The sequence below is a fragment of the Acyrthosiphon pisum genome, chromosome A1 (genome assembly GCF_005508785.2).
Source record: "Acyrthosiphon pisum isolate AL4f chromosome A1, pea_aphid_22Mar2018_4r6ur, whole genome shotgun sequence".
NCBI classification, from domain to species: Eukaryota; Metazoa; Arthropoda; class Insecta; order Hemiptera; family Aphididae; genus Acyrthosiphon; species Acyrthosiphon pisum.
In genome coordinates, this window is record NC_042494.1 from 124430455 (window position 1) to 124446671 (window position 16217).

A 16217-nucleotide genomic window follows, 5' to 3' on the forward strand; every position below is an offset into this window, starting at 1 on the left:
ACGCAACTCGTACATGTTGCGAGAAAATCGCGGACTCAACTCGGATGTGTCGTGCAAAAACAACGGACGCAACTCGGATATCGCGATTTATATTTTTGTATTCTGGGTCGCAATTCGTATGCAGCCCTATATACATAATGGCATAATGCATATACATAAGTGATATCACAGTAACACACCATATAATAAATAATACCTATGTCCTATACCTATATATTATAAGACAAAAAGACATAAAACAAAAGGTATATAGTCAGCGGGTAGGTACATATTATTAAGTTGTATTGTAAAATAATAATTAAAAAAATTATTACATATGAAAAAAAAAAATCTATGTATAATAGATATACAATTAATGAAATATGGTAGTTGAATATAATAATAATAATATTAATAAAGAGAAAAGATCGAACATTTGTAAAAATTACGTAAAAAAATCGAAAAAAAAAATGCCAAATAAAGTCGGGTCTCGGGCGGCCGTGTAAATCATACGGCGAGGGAGTTATAGCCACCCGGTGGGCATACGACGGATTCGAACTCGGACCTACCTAGCAACGTACCAAACACCTTACCTACCGAGACACAGTTTGTGATGTGAGACATGGTCAAAACATCAACAATTAAGCTGTGCGTCTACGGAGCGACGAAAACTGATATATTCGATGTAATCGTATATAATTCGCTTGTAACACGCACATCTCCCATATATATAATTAACGGGGTGCGTGAAAAGCGTTTTCCGATAATAATTATTATATAGGCAAATACAAATGCATATAGATGTATATAAAATGTATAGGTATACGCTTACGGTCGGTCGGTCGCCGGCGTCATTTCGAAACGCGATTGCGAGGCGAACGAACCGATTTCGAAGGAAAAGCGCATATAGACGGCTTCAAAAAAACGTCAGCTACACGATTCGGGCACGAACGGCGTGCGGAAAGACGAATCGGTCGGAGAAAACGAAAAAAATCGGCAAAAAACCCCGGCCGGGAGCGTATTTTGCGATCGACATTGCGACCGTTACGGACGGCGCACGAATATAAACCGCACACCGGCGGCTTGGAGAAATCGCGAGCTACGCGAATCGAGTATAAAAGGTGACGAAAAAGGCTCGAAAGTCGTCGAAATCGTGTGAAAAGGGGAAATTTTCGAAAATCTCAAAAATCGGCGGAATGATAAGAAAATTGGGGATAACGCGGCCGCGGCGACGGAATTTTTTCATTGGCGTTCCCTATTTGCTGCGTCGCGCCTGTCGGAAAAAAACGGCGACTAACCGTGTTCTAAGAGATGTCGAGTTGAGTTTGTAGTTGAGTTGGTTTGTATATTTTATACACATTAGGTAATGGATACTTCAAAAGAAGAATATTTTAATTAAAAGTTTAAAAACATTTATTTCTAATTGTATAGCTTTAGTTTTATTTAAAAAAAAAATCTAAGGGTGACTTATACTGACTTCTAACATCATAAAAACGCATAAAATGCAGTTTAGCTTCTAAGCGATTTTTTTGAAATTTTTTTTATAAGGTCCCTCTTACTTCATTTGGTAATTATGGTAAAAAACTTCAATTGTTTATTTTTTTAACATTAAAAGTAAGTAAGATAGGTAAATTTTGATTTCGGCATAATTCTAGTTTAGCAACCTATCGATTTTAAGGTTTTTTTTTATGCAAAATGTGTGTCTTGGGGTGCTTAATAAGAATGTAAAAAAAAAGGTCGGACGGACTTAGTTTTGAAGTTATCGCTGAAAAACTTCAAAAAGTAGATTTTATTCAAAATGCGAATTTTTTCTAAAAAAATACTTAGAATTGATTTTTTTCGAAGTTTTTTTTTATCAAAATGTGTGGTTTTTTACGCACAATACATTGGTGTGAACAGAACTTACCTCGCGTACTTACTTTTGAAGTTTTTGCACGTAAACAATGAAAAATAGCATTTTCAAAATTAATCCAAAATTTCTTTGAAAACTTGTTGAAAATCAATATTTGACCGGAGCCGGTAGGCGAAGGGAGGTCTCTTGAGTATGGCGACTGGAGCCACTAGAAATGCGTTACTTTAATTAACAAGGTTAAAATTACTTGTTAGGTCGTCTGTTTGCCCACAGGGCAGGTATGCTCTCCCCCCCCCCCCCCCCCAATCTCCGCCTATGGGCCCAGTGCGGTTTTTTTTAAGCTCATAATACTAAGAAGTATGTCAAAATTGTTTCAAGTCACCTCAATTGATGGTACTAAAAAAAATTGAAGAACTGAAAACAAATTTGCTATGTTAAGTATAAGACATATAGATGGAGAACACATAATATGATGGGTGGTGGTATCCCATTAGGATTAGATATTATTAATTGATCACAAGTAGTTTTTCTCTAGCTTGTTTGAATGTTTAGTAAATTTATGCCAATTTTTGAAAAGGCTTACAGAGTAATAGAGTATAGTGGAATTATTGAAATTACCTGAAATTGGGCATACATTTTTTTAGTGCATATTATTTGAAGAACCTTTTACATGATGGGCAATTTTTTCAGTATTGGAAAACTTGGAATCTGTTTGTATGGTTATATCAAGTGCTTTATATCATGTGATATTAATATTTTAATATTCATTTTTATTCTGATAAAATGTTAGATAATGTTAAGTTATGTTTGAGAGCATATTTTAAAGTGCCAACTGCAAAGTGCAAAGTATATGAACATACATACGTATGTACGGCTCGGCTTGGCTCCCAATACCTTATAAATATATCAAATGTGGCAAAGAATTTGACAAAAGTCTGGCGAACTTGGTTCAAGTAATAAGATGTATGGTCCTACATAGTCCTAAATATATATTTATATATAAACCAACAACATATATGTCAATACAGATTTTTTATTGCACTAACAAATGTTGATAACAGACAAACAAAATATTAAATTTATCATAAATAATAGATGAGACTGATGTTGTTACTTAACGTAATTATACAGTAAATCTAATCTCTTTTATCTACTATTAATAATAGTAGTAATAGTCTTGCAGTTTGATAAAATTATATTCACAAAATAATACAAACAATTTTATTGTAAATATACATTTAGGTATAATACATAAATATATATATATTATATAATGTATAAATTATTATATTATATCATAAAAATACAATGATATTGTCGTTGACCAATTTTAATAATATTAAATAGCTACAGTACAATATTTATCAATTACAATAAGTTAATAATTTTAATGTATATAACGTTTTTTTTTTTTTTTTTAAATAAATAAACTATACAGATTGAACGGACAAGAAACTATTGTCCTTGGTTTTTAATGTTCACAGTCTCGAATATTTTTTATACGATGAAAATAATGTAATGTTTTCATTGTAATTTATCATTCAGTTTGTGTACAATCAATTAATTATTAACGTAACCATTTGTTCAAGTTGCAACTTTCCCATTTATAACAAGATTTTAATTTCACAATCTATATATAATGTTAAAATTACAAAACAAGTTTTAACAATTCTATCTAAGTGTAATAAGTTTAACATCTATATGTCTTTTGAACACCAAGTTAACATCTAATGACATAAAATACAACTTAATAATAATGTAGAAGTAGTAATTACCATATAGAATTATTAAAAATATATAATATATTAATTTATAGGACAAGCTAAAGGTGTTTGTTAAAAACAATTATATTTCCATGTCAAAATACACTTCACTTTTCTTTCATAAAATAAATTGTTGCTTATAATTATTATATCTATTTAGTACATTTAATATTTGTGTAGTCAACTGACAATCTTAACTCATTTAATATATACATTTTATTTTTTTTGTGCAAAATACAAAAAGTCTGGAATGAATTTAGTCTTATATTGAAAGAGAGCATTTAGTTAAATATATAAATAAATAATTATGGCATCTGAAAAGAAATATTTTTCTCTAACAAACAACATTTAAAATAAACAAGAAAGCTAATTTTTTATAATTAACCAAAATGATAATCAAATCATTTAACTAAAACATGAACAAATTAGTAACATTCTTATTACTTTGATACTTATCATTTTTAATTTAATACTGATAGTAAGATAGAGAATATACTTTTAATAAGAAATTGTAATTATATTATCATGTGATAATTATATTGTTAATAATATATATTTTAATTATTAACATGTATTAATGATTTTGTTTATCAAGTATTTAATCAAATTTATTCTAAAAAGAAGGCAATACACATGTGTTATAATACATTTGAGGTATAATTTGCTCAATTATATACTTTTAAAATAAAAATAAAAATATGTTATACTATGTGTACAACTACATAAACTACAATAGTTTATTAATTAATTATATTATAAATCACGTACAACTGTACAAGTAAAATAGTATATAATATGAATATAATTGTAATTTAAGTAAGAGATCTAATTCACAGAAATAAAAAAAAATTGTATAAATAAATAGTAATAATTTTTATAAATTGGTTATTTTAAAATTAAAACATATAAACATTTATAGATAGTCAAAATAGTCAAATAAATGTTATTTATAATTTTCATTTGACTTGAAATTTTAAATATTATGCAAGATAAATAAATTATATTAAACACGGCTACCGTATTCTTGAAAAATAAGTATATTATATTTTATTTTCATTAAATGTAATAAAGAAACTTCAATCATATTTAACATTAGACACAAGGTACTTTAACATTTGTTCAATTGAAAATAAAATAAGTATAGAAGTAATGAAGTATTGTTATATATAAGGAATTGTATCAGTTTTTTTATACACTATGTTGTAAATAATTAAAATCAACATAGGTTGATTAACATAGGATTTAAAAGCTGTTAGTATAGTTTCTGCACCATTTTATTACTAAGTAATTTAAATTAATGACTTGTTGGGATATAAATTACATAATAATTGCATGTTTTATCAACTGCCGGATTTAAGCTACATCTGAGCATCTTGCCAAGAACAAATTGTGTACTGCATACAACAATGCAAAAAAGGTATAACTAATTTACATGGAAAGTAGCACTGCTTATGATCATAGAGTAGCCACCAACTATATATTCAATCACAGCCAATTTAGTATGTCACTAATGCAACAAATGATTAGTTAATAGTAGACACCGCTTTAAACATACCATCTGTTTCTACAGTAGGAGTGGCCATTTCGTCCATCACCTGAATTGTTGTAATTTTGTTTGAAACAGAAGTAGGAGATTTCTTTGTTGGAGTATCGTATGGTACATATATGCGAAGAACATCAGGCTGAGGGCTCACACATGTAACATCCGATCCAGCATCATCATTTTGTATACTTTGTGGAGACACTGTTGTCGTGGCTGCAGAAGTGACACTAGTGTCTAGCAATGAGCGTCTAGAACTGTCCCCAACAATTGAGCTAACATCATCCAAACTGTTTTTACCATTTGTAATAATTGACCCTGAAAACAATTATATATAGTTAATTGCAATATATTTTAAACATAGATTGAATTAAAATTTAAAATAGTCGGTAGAATTTGATTTTTATTTGTTAATTGGGGTTAGACTTTTTTGTTCATCACTAAGAACATATACAATTTAAAAAATTAGCAAGATATGTAAAACATACTTTTAAATTTTGTCTTACTCACCTTGTATAGGTATAATGAAGAGGGATTATCAAAATAAACAAACCAATTTTTACATACAAATTTTACATGCAACAAAGCAATTTTTTCACAGATTAAATCTGCCAAACATATCTACTAATTAAAAAAATAAAAGTGCTATTACAAAATCATATTATAATACATTTTTCTTACAATTTGATGATGTTACAAATGTGTTGTATAATATCTTCCAATGAAACAATATGTATGTATTGTTTGCATTTGAGCAATTTAAATCATAACATCAAAATATTAAATTCCTAATATTTTACATATGATAGTTAACTTAAGAGTATCGATAAATATTATTTACATTTAAAACAAAACAAACAATTGAAAAATACTTTTTTATTTATAAAACATAGATAAAAAATAAATACTAAACGCAATAGTTGTAAAATATTTTATACATCAATTTACAATAAATAAGTAAGCCTACAGAATAAAAATGAAAAGTTTTGTTGTAAAATTGCACTCAAAAATAAACAATTAATAAAAATAACAATTTTGTTTGCAAATGAAAACGAATTGCATTAAATTTTGGCCTATTCATTTATATGCATAATATAAACAAATTAAGACTATTGGTAAACATTGTTTTTGAACAGCCATATTTTTTTTAAAAGGAACAATACTATATCCAACAAATATTCAGATAACTAGACATGTGAATTATATTTTAACGGTTTAATACACATTTAACAAAGCTAACAACACATCTGTTTGAAATATTTATTTAAATAAAATGTATAATAATAAATAATTTTAAACTAAAAATAACAAATATATTAGTTATTTAACAAAACGCAAGGTATAATTTAAAAAAAAAATAATCATAAAAAATGTTTTTAAAATGTCTACAAATTAATAACTATCACGACATGTTGATGCTGTATTAAATAAAATGTATAACTAATAAAAGTGAAAGCAATTTTTGTTTCTTACGATATCCTAAATAAATGCAAATAATTTTATGATTTGTGCGTTAACATTAAATGGAAGACTAATTTCTATAGACACCATAGGTTTAATTATAACATCAGGCAAGTGTTCACAATCTAGTCCACTCACCTTGGCGTTGTGAATCCTGTTCAGGTGAACTATGAATTTGGTCGGCATTAATGGGTTTTCTTATTTTTCCCACTCCATTGATTTGAGGCTGGAAAAACATTTTCTTAAATTACTATTTTATATTTTACCATACATTATTAAAATTTGGATTTTATTGAAAAATAATGATTAACCATAAACAAGTCTTACTTTTCTAACAGGGATATCATCTGGATTAAATATTCCAAGCTCTCTTTTCAACTTTTCATTTTGAGATGGCTGACCAGCATTGTCAAGTTTATTTTTTTTCAATTCAACAAGACATTCTTGAAGTTTTTCAATTGTATAATCTGCTGTAAGTTGATAATTTTGTTCCAGTTTTACCTAATCATTAACAAATGCCCATTAAATATGTATATAAATAAAATATTATACAGGTTACAGTGGTTACACATTGTAACAGAAAGACCGGACAAATTAAAAATAATACTAGTTAAATACATTCATAATATTATGAAAATTATATAGATACTAAATAATTAAGATTTACTTATCTCTGGAAATTCCCAAAATTAATATTTTGAAAAAAGTTATTACATTTCAAATTAATTTAATCCATTATTAATATTATTATATTTTAAAAAATTGTTTTCATTTTCAGTTTTAAAATATTAAAAATAAACAATTTTATGCTGTACTTGTAGCGCGATCTTCTATATTTTATATAAAAATGTTTTTTATTATTATTGATCAGAACAAAAGTTATTTAATCTGCCAGGTTATTCTGTTACACATTGTATACATAATTATAATATACAAACATTATAAAAGAAAATTAATAAATGATAAAACCAATTTGTTGTAAATGTAACCAAATAACTCAACAATGAATAAATATTTATTTTATTTATGTTCATAAACCATCAATCAATCAAAGACAATTTTAATTAAATTGATTGAAAATTAATGACAACATTAAAATATATGTAAATAGTAAATCAAGATTAGTTGTAAAATTGTATATTAAAAATAATATAACATATTATACCTTAATTTAAAACATGTAGTTTATTATATCATACTTGACATAAAATGTTAAAATTTATGTAACTCACCTGCAAAAAATTAAGTATATCATCCATTCCTAAAGCATACAGCTGGTGGCGGTGTAGTTTTAATAAGCAATAGGCCATAGCTGATAATATTTTGTCGCCTTCTAGTAAAAATGTATCCCACACTCTCAAAGTCAATTTGAATGGTATCTTAACATTGAATACAAACAAATTATAACTATCAATACTAAACTATAAAATTACTAAAATAGATAAATTAATTAATGCATACTCTGTCCAAAAAACATTGGAAAAACCATTTAAGAGTATATAATCCAGTTTCAACTCCATTTTTATCTAAATGTTTTTTTAATTTTGGTAATAACTTATTCATTATTTTATCATGATGATCTTGAAACCGTATCAACTTAGGAAAACCCGGTATGAAAAAACCTAAAATATAATTTTAAAACCAAGTGGTAATTATATAAGATTTTCATATAATTATTCATATAATCATCTGAATCAGAGGATTTCTCAAACTTTGTTTTGGCATACCACTAATGACTAAAAATAGAACTATTCAACATTTAAATACATGTTTAACAAACATAATGCTTACAAACAATATTTTATACTCTGTCCAGCATTAGAATTCACCACGTTCCTACAAAAATCAGTTCTTCCACGCACCCCAACGTGATAGTGCCGTAGTGGAAGCGGGTCTCAATGGCAGTTTGTCGAGTTGGGATGCGCAGAGAATCAGTGTGTCTTCTTACTGGATAGAGTATATGTACATTTATCAGTATATTTAGTACCTATTTACACAAAACTTAAAATAATATTAGATCTGTTACAAACATTAGTGAAAATATTATTTCCGTGTGGTACGCATATCAGTTTGAGAAACACTGATTTAAATTATTCCCACATTCATAATAACAATATACTCTCAATAACTATAATTTTAAGGTAAATGAAAAAAAAATATGTTTGATTCATCAAAACAACAATTGACATTTTTGTTTTATTGTTTTGAAAAAGAGATAAATCAATTTTATTATAGATTTTAACTTACGGAAAGTCTAATGTTTATTAATATACTAAACTTACCATGCATATAATACTTGCTATTGGAAATAAGATTAGACAATGCCCAAAAAGCTTCATCTTCACTTAAATACATCAACAGTAAAGCTGCAATTTGTGACATTCCCTGGGTATAGCCAATATCCAAATTATAGATACTATATGCAGATAGTATGTTAAATAATTCTTGTTGCTTGAAATTGTATCGTTTTCGAAAGTTGATATGTTCTCGATATGTTCGATTCACATCTAAATCAATTTGTCTTACATCTGGTGAATGTTCCCATGCCAGCTCACACATATGCTATGTAAAACAAATAATTAGTAATATTGCAGTTATAATATTTATTACGGATTAAGTAATTTTAAACTTAAATATTATTATATTGAAAATAAGTGATACTTTAATCCACCTAAATAATTTTATGAAATGCAATGTAGATCATTGATAACAATAATAACAACCTATAAATATTAAATACTACATATATTTATGCTGAAAAATATATAGTTACTTTGTATTTATTTTTCTGATCATCTGTGAGTTGATCAACACCCAATAGCTTGGCCCACACTTTACCTCGTAATGAATTTGGAATGCCTTTGTAAACACGTCTTTTCAGTTTGTCTCGGGACAGACTATCCCAGTTGGAGATCATTTTCAGCCATTTTTGTTCTCTGTTTACTTCAATTTTTATCTCTTGAGGATCTTCTTTTTTAAACTTTGACTCATCGCTGGGAAATAAATTGTAAATAAATTAGAACCAGAGCCAATTAATTACGGTAATATTATAAAAGTAGTAGGTACATACCCTATTATGAATCCGAATCTGTCAAGCTTGAAATAGTCGTTTATAGTGGGATCGTCAACAGGATCTATGATCGTTCCGTCTCCGGGTCCATTCCTGTACAGATCGACAATTCTTTCTCTCTCCTCGTATACTTTATCGGCTATCTCGTCCTCATTCATCACACCGACAAATGTTTCTCATGGCCGTCGCGCACTGTCTGTCACGACTGTGGTGTATCTACGAGTCTTCTGCTAGGCGCAAAAAAAATATGTCGCAGGGTCAAGTCGCGAAAGAAAAAAAATCATTTGTCACCAAAATCGAGATTGTGTACGTACATCTTAAGCCGCGGTGTCGTGCCGTGTGAGACGTCGACGAATCTCAGATGTCAGCAGCATTTTGTTATGTAGGCCATGGTAGGCAGTCGTACGTGAGAAGCCGGAGTGACAACGACTGAACGATCACGCAAAAAAAAAATAAACCGTCCTAAAAATTCAACAACGCAGACGCATAGGATATTAGGGTCGTCGTCCGTCGGCGTGATATAGTGATATTATCACGGGACCCAAGACACACACTCGCACACAATCAACACTCGAACGCGATATGAACCCGTACCGCACTAATTACATATTTTTTCCCCCCGACTGTTTACACCTCAACAACATCATTTTGTGACCATACTCGTATTATAATAATATAGTATTATTATTGTTGTTATGTTACTGTTGGCTGTAGTAAATATACTTTTAGGGCATAGGCTTTGAGTTTGAATTATAATAATATCTATTACTACACAGAACAGATGAAAATATGAAATATTGAAATATTGACGAAATTCAAATGTCAAAAAATCAAATTTATTGAAATTTTATCTACTCTTATATTATGTCATTACTCATTATTCATCAATAATTAATTGTTATTTGTTATATCGACATATTATTATTATTGTTATAGTCAAATGTCAATAGCAATAGCTATTATAGCTCGAATCGACTATGGTCTATAATGACCAAACCACCGCGGCTTTAGAATTTACTGTCAATGTAGACAATATCTACAACTTACAAGACACCGAGTCGGCCAGATCGACGCGTGTACGCGATTTTGATTCGGTTTATTTTGTTTACTAGAAAAAAAAAACGGAAACCTGGTACTACGTTCATATATGTACAACGACGCACGGACAGCGACGGGTTTTGTTGACAACTTCAGTCTGATTATACGTATTCACAGTGGTCGTACACGCGCAATAAATTGTTATTTTAATTTTTTATATATAACTGCAGGGGAATTACCGCCGTGAAAAGTCGACTATAACGACAATTGAGGCGATTCACCCTCCTGAAGAAATTAAAACGTAACAGAACTCGCCTATCGACGACGACTGTGACGGACTCGACGAGGTAAATCGGTTTTTTTCTTTAATTATACATTATTATCATTTACAGTTTTTGCATTTTGTTCTCGTGACCGGCGTTTCTTTTTGTTTTGGTTCTTACCTTTTCCACGCATTGTTACCAGTTTGTTCTTAGCTCTCTCGATTTGACGGACGAAATCGAGTAATTTGATTCGATTCCGTGAAATGACGGACAGTCAGATGAAATCAAGCTTTGGCACAGCGCTGTTGAATCTGCACAGCGGTTACACGGATTCGCTGCCGGGGAGAGAGAAGCATATAGATTGTTTAAAATCGTTCCTGAAAAAACACATCAAAGACCACCACTCGGTTTCCATGTACATATCCGGACCGCCGGGTACTGGTAAGACGGTGTCACTTCACTCATTGTTTGCCAGCGATTTGGTCACTGACAACTTCACCCTAGTGTATGTAAACTGTAGTATGATCAAATCTGCAAACCGTGTGTATGCCAAAATCGCTGAGATTTTAAAAATCGGATCTGGCACACAAAGGGAATGCATTTTGACCATTGAGCAGTACTTGAAAACTAAACACAAATCTATACTCATGGTACTCGATGAAATCGATCAATTGTCATCCAAGAATCAATCTATATTGTATCAAATATTTGAGTGGCCTATCATTCCTCAATCAAATATAGTTGTCATAGGTATAGCAAACTCCTTAGATCTTACTGATCGATTGTTGCCGATGTTAAAGACTAAGGTTTCTTTACAACCAGAACTTCTAAATTTTCCACCTTATACGAAAACAGAGTTGGCTAATATTATATCTCATAGATTAAAAAATGCTGGGGTTGCGGAAATATTTCCCGCCAATGCGATTCAACTTTTATCTGCAAAAATTGCTTCTATCCGAGGTGATATACGTTATGCATTGGATGTTACTAGAAGAGTTATTGAGTTGGCGGATGATAAAATTGACAAAAAAATTGAATTAAATGATGTGATAGCTGTGTTGAATAACGTGTATTCCACTTCTGGTGCACTTGATAATGATGATGAAAATTCCGAAAAATTACCATTACAGCAAGAATTTGTGGTGTGTGCATTGTTATTGTTATTATCTTCTGGTAAAAAAAGTCAAGTAATTACCATAGGAAAAGTATTCAATGTATTTACAACTATTTGTAAAAAACGCAACGTTCAAGTAAGGGATCTAAGCGAATTCATAACCATGTGTTCATTATTAGAAACGAGAGGTGTAATCAAGATTCTAGGACAGAATATAAATAGATTATCTAAAGTATTATTACTTTGGGATAAAAATGAAGTTGATGATGTACTACACGACAAACAGCTTTTGGTGGATGTATTAAATGATAAATCTCTATTAATCCAATGATATTTTTCCTAAATCAAAATGTATAGGTTTTTTCTTTTCACTATCTTTCAACATTTATAACAAATATTTTCACTATTTTGTATGTTTATAACTAAGCATTACCTATAGAAAATTCATTATTTTTATGTAATTTTAATTAATATTTATTTAGGAAATTTTATTTTGTACTATGATTGTTTACTTTCATAAATGTCTTAGAATAATACTGTATATTTTTAAATAAAATCTTGTTTATTTTTATTCGCTTTTTCTTGTTTTCTTTCCTTTGTTTATGTAAAATAAATGAATGCCTAAATTTTTCAAGAAAAAGCACATTCAAAAAATAAATATGTGGATCTAGAACATATTTAAAGACACATCATATACAATAATGAAATAATGAAAATTAATTTAGCGTGACTCAGTAACAATTAAATATGTATTCTAAATCAGTGTTTACAATATTATAAAAAAATTAAATGATTAAGTTTTACTAGGTTGTCTTGTACCCTAGATCTGAACCTGAAATGTGTATATGTTTTTAAAACTAATCATAACAATAATAGGTACTATATCTCAGAATATGTGTTTCTGTAGATTATTATTAGTGTTATGTTTTGTGTACCCTGAAATTATATTGAAATTTGTTATTTTTGTTTAGCACAATGACACTGTACAAGCGGTATGTGTCTCCAGTTAGCCCAGCAGTTTATCCACACCTCACTTTGTTATTGCTCAGCATTGGTGTGTTTTTCACGGCATGGTTTTTCGTCTATGAAGTTACTGGTACAAAGTATACCAGAAATTTGAAAAAAGAACTGACGATATCTTTTGTTGCCGCCTTATTTACTGGCTTTGGTCTTCTATTCTTATTACTATGGGTTGGAATATATGTATAATGCACTATTATTATTATTATTATTATTAACTTTTTTCCCACACCTAATTTAAAAACATTATTTTGAGTTATTATATGCAATAAAACAATATTTATACATATAATCTATACTATTCAGTATGCAAAATATGGATAAATGTATCTTGTTATTTAACATTTAATATTTATATGTAAATATTGTATAATATTAATTGAAATCCCTATTTATACCTGTCATCAATTGAAACTACTTTCTTGATAACTTATTTTTGTTTTCATTTTTAAAAATATAATAAATGTGTTCATAGCATAATTTTTTATTTATTCATAGTAACGTCCATAAGGTCAAAAAGTCAGAGTCTATACATACAACCTAGATAAGGAATAAAAGTTCTATTTTTTATTGTGTTCTATGTTTTAATTTAACCCTTTAAAAGAATGATTGATTATGAAAATCCTTATTTTCAAGGGTATTTTAAATTTCTGTTACATATTGTTAATAGTTGAGATACAATAATTTATATTAAAATCTCATCAAGAGGATGTTGTTCTTGCATAGGTCATATCTAAATCCAGCAGTTCCAATTTTGTGTTGTAACTTAAATAATAGAGTGAATTGACTTATTATCAAACTTAAATGTAAGGACATTATAATATATGTTTTCTCAATGGTTTTGTACAATATTTTAATTTATAAACGAGTTATAAATAATGAATGTATGAGGTATGTAAAATATTAATATTTGAAACAAAAATAAGAAATCCGTGATATTTTAAATATAATTATTGATGGTATTATTTATAACCAGTGTTTTTTAAACTGTGTTAGTGTGTTTTGCAGAACCCCGAGGTTCCGTTAAAATAATATAAGGGTTTCATGAAAGTTCAGTGCTATTTCTAAAACATCAAAAAAAATTACTTTAAAATATCTAATTAAAGATATATTTATATTTTGATTATTTTTGATCTTATGTAGACTCACAACTTTCATCTAATAAGCCTAATATTAAGTATACCTGTAATAATATAAAATGCAATACCATTATACATCTCATTCAAATTAAAATTTTGAAGTCTGCTTTGTCCGTTATTTTAAGAGCTTAGTACGTTTTGAAAATATTTTTTAAATAAATGAATACTATTATTGTTAGAAATAATTTGAATACACATTGTGAAACATTAAGACCTAAGTAAAAATTACATTAAATAAGGTTCCGCTGATAAAAAAACATAAAGAAACGCTGATATAAACTAAAAAAATAAATGTATGTATAGTAACCGAGCAAAGTAAAACATGTTTTGGGTTTCTACATAATAGTATGTGGGTAGTACATGAGTCTAAAGAGTCTTGTGATTACTGCGTCTTGTGAAAGTGATTTTTATATTATTTTGAGAAGAATTAAAATATTTAATATTAATATATTTCAATACTCATTCAAAGAATCTTAAAAAAATATGGTCCCATGTCAGTACCAACAATGATTGTTGCATAATAATGAGATTATACTATATGAAAACAGTTTTTTTGGGCAGGACAAACTTACGATTATATTATTTTAAGTATTTGACTTACCAAATGTTCTCGCTAGATAAAAAAGAACTTTATGTGTATCATAGCGTTTTTTATTTTTTTATATCAATACTTAATAATTTTTAATAAACAAATGAAAAAACAAAATAATGAGTGTATTGATGAATAATACTGGGATTGTTTTTAAGCTATTTAAAAAATAAAAACACTAAAAATGTTACAACATGCATACATCTCTTCAATATATGTGGGATAAATTTGAGAATACTGTCTCCATAAGTTTATGTTCCACACAAAACCATTTTCATGAATAAATTACAAATTGGTGTGGCATCCTCTTTAACACATGAGAACACTTTACTGACTTGAATATTTTATGATAAATTTAATATCGGTAAGTTACATTATAAATAAATAGAAAAATGATTTAAGATAAAGCATGTTATCTTAAATCATGAATAGTAATATTAGAGAGATTTCTATATTAAATAATTGTCATCAACTTACTGATATTTACTATGTTGGTATCTTATGGTAATAGGACTGGTTTTGAATAATTCATCTATATAGATTATAATTTATAAATATTAAATAAAACAAAGCTCACCAATACACTACGATGAACTACATTTTTACCTAAGTGTATGGCCGTAAACCATTGATTATAATACCTACCTGTCAAAGCTTGATGTTTAACAATAATATTATATTTCATGTATTTCAAGCATTTTTAGTATTCTATAAATAGTATCAAAATCTGAAATTGTATTAATTAATAAATTATTATTATTTTTTTTTAAATATTTTTATTTGAAATAAACAATACAGTTTTGCACAATAAGTTTATATGCTCAGTAGCGTAGCCAGGGTGGGGTTTTGGGTGTTTAACCCCCCATTGATATTTTCCCTCCTAATAAATATATTGTTTATAGGGTTCGGAACTGCTTGCAAGTTATAAATTTGTCTTATGAAATGGCAAAATTAAATACAAAGTTTGAATTTGCATATATGTGTATTTTTTAACTTAAATGTACATACAATTGTCAGTAAAAATTATATTTGGATAACATTGAAAAATATCTTAAAAAAATTAAGTTAAAGTTGTTGGCAGAGCTTGGCTACAGTTGGCCCTATGTTCGCATATGTAAGATTTCATAAGTCTCTGTGACAAAACTGTGTTTAAACTATAATTGACATCTAGATTGTAGATTATACGAAGAAATGAACATCAGTAGATATAGGTACGTGTTCGCATATCACATTACCTATTCGTTATTACTTATTTATTAACCTAGTATTGTGTGCCAGTATTTTTAAAAATTAAGTTGTTATTTATTTATTTATTTATCAGGTTTATACACCTACCTATTTTTTTAGGTTTTTATTACCAAAATTGCAATAGGTTTTATGATTTTTCAA

General features: G+C 28.3%; 3 protein-coding genes across 5 annotated transcripts; 2 read left to right on the forward strand and 1 right to left on the reverse strand.

The window, feature by feature from the left end:
- Nucleotides 1-4605: 4605 nt before the first annotated feature.
- LOC100160877 (USP6 N-terminal-like protein) lies at nt 4606-10328 on the reverse strand. 3 transcript variants are annotated; one of them, XM_029488227.1, is made up of 9 exons: nt 9980-10328; nt 9666-9895; nt 9369-9588; nt 8878-9157; nt 8057-8217; nt 7828-7974; nt 6923-7096; nt 6734-6836; nt 4606-5452 (listed from the first exon to the last, which is right to left on the reverse strand). In XM_029488227.1, exons 2-9 carry the CDS (start codon nt 9821-9823, stop codon nt 5118-5120), a joined length of 1578 nt encoding a protein of 525 aa, XP_029344087.1. In that variant the 5' UTR covers nt 9824-9895; nt 9980-10328; the 3' UTR covers nt 4606-5117. The 3 variants fall into 3 exon arrangements, with proteins under 3 accessions (XP_029344087.1, XP_029344086.1, XP_001945829.2); XM_029488226.1 differs by having other exon boundaries at nt 4607-5452; nt 9666-9892; nt 9980-10323; XM_001945794.5 differs by having other exon boundaries at nt 4610-5452; nt 6734-6821; nt 9666-9892; nt 9980-10311.
- Nucleotides 10329-10860: 532 nt separating this feature from the next.
- On the forward strand, nt 10861-13673 carry LOC103310010 (transmembrane protein 258). Its single transcript, XM_008186971.3, has 2 exons — nt 10861-11050; nt 13052-13673. The coding sequence occupies exon 2, from the start codon at nt 13056-13058 to the stop codon at nt 13287-13289; it is 234 nt and encodes a 77-aa protein (XP_008185193.1). The 5' UTR covers nt 10861-11050; nt 13052-13055; the 3' UTR covers nt 13290-13673.
- On the forward strand, nt 11057-12495 carry LOC100164984 (cell division control protein 6 homolog). The gene has a single exon (XM_001947245.5). The coding sequence runs from the start codon at nt 11230-11232 to the stop codon at nt 12409-12411; it is 1182 nt and encodes a 393-aa protein (XP_001947280.1). The 5' UTR covers nt 11057-11229; the 3' UTR covers nt 12412-12495.
- Nucleotides 13674-16217: the final 2544 nt, after the last annotated feature.

Coding starts and splice junctions, on each gene's coding strand:
- LOC100160877 (XM_029488227.1), bottom strand. CDS start 9,823: ATGAATGAGGACGAGATAGCCGATAAAGTATACGAGGAGAGAGAAAGA. Junction 7,975..8,056: donor TCCAATGTTTTTTGGACAGA/GTATGCATTAAT, acceptor TTCAATGTTAAG/ATACCATTCAAATTGACTTT. Junction 7,097..7,827: donor ATATACTTAATTTTTTGCAG/GTGAGTTACATA, acceptor GTTAATGATTAG/GTAAAACTGGAACAAAATTA.
- LOC100164984 (XM_001947245.5), top strand. CDS start 11,230: ATGACGGACAGTCAGATGAAATCAAGCTTTGGCACAGCGCTGTTGAAT.
- LOC103310010 (XM_008186971.3), top strand. CDS start 13,056: ATGACACTGTACAAGCGGTATGTGTCTCCAGTTAGCCCAGCAGTTTAT.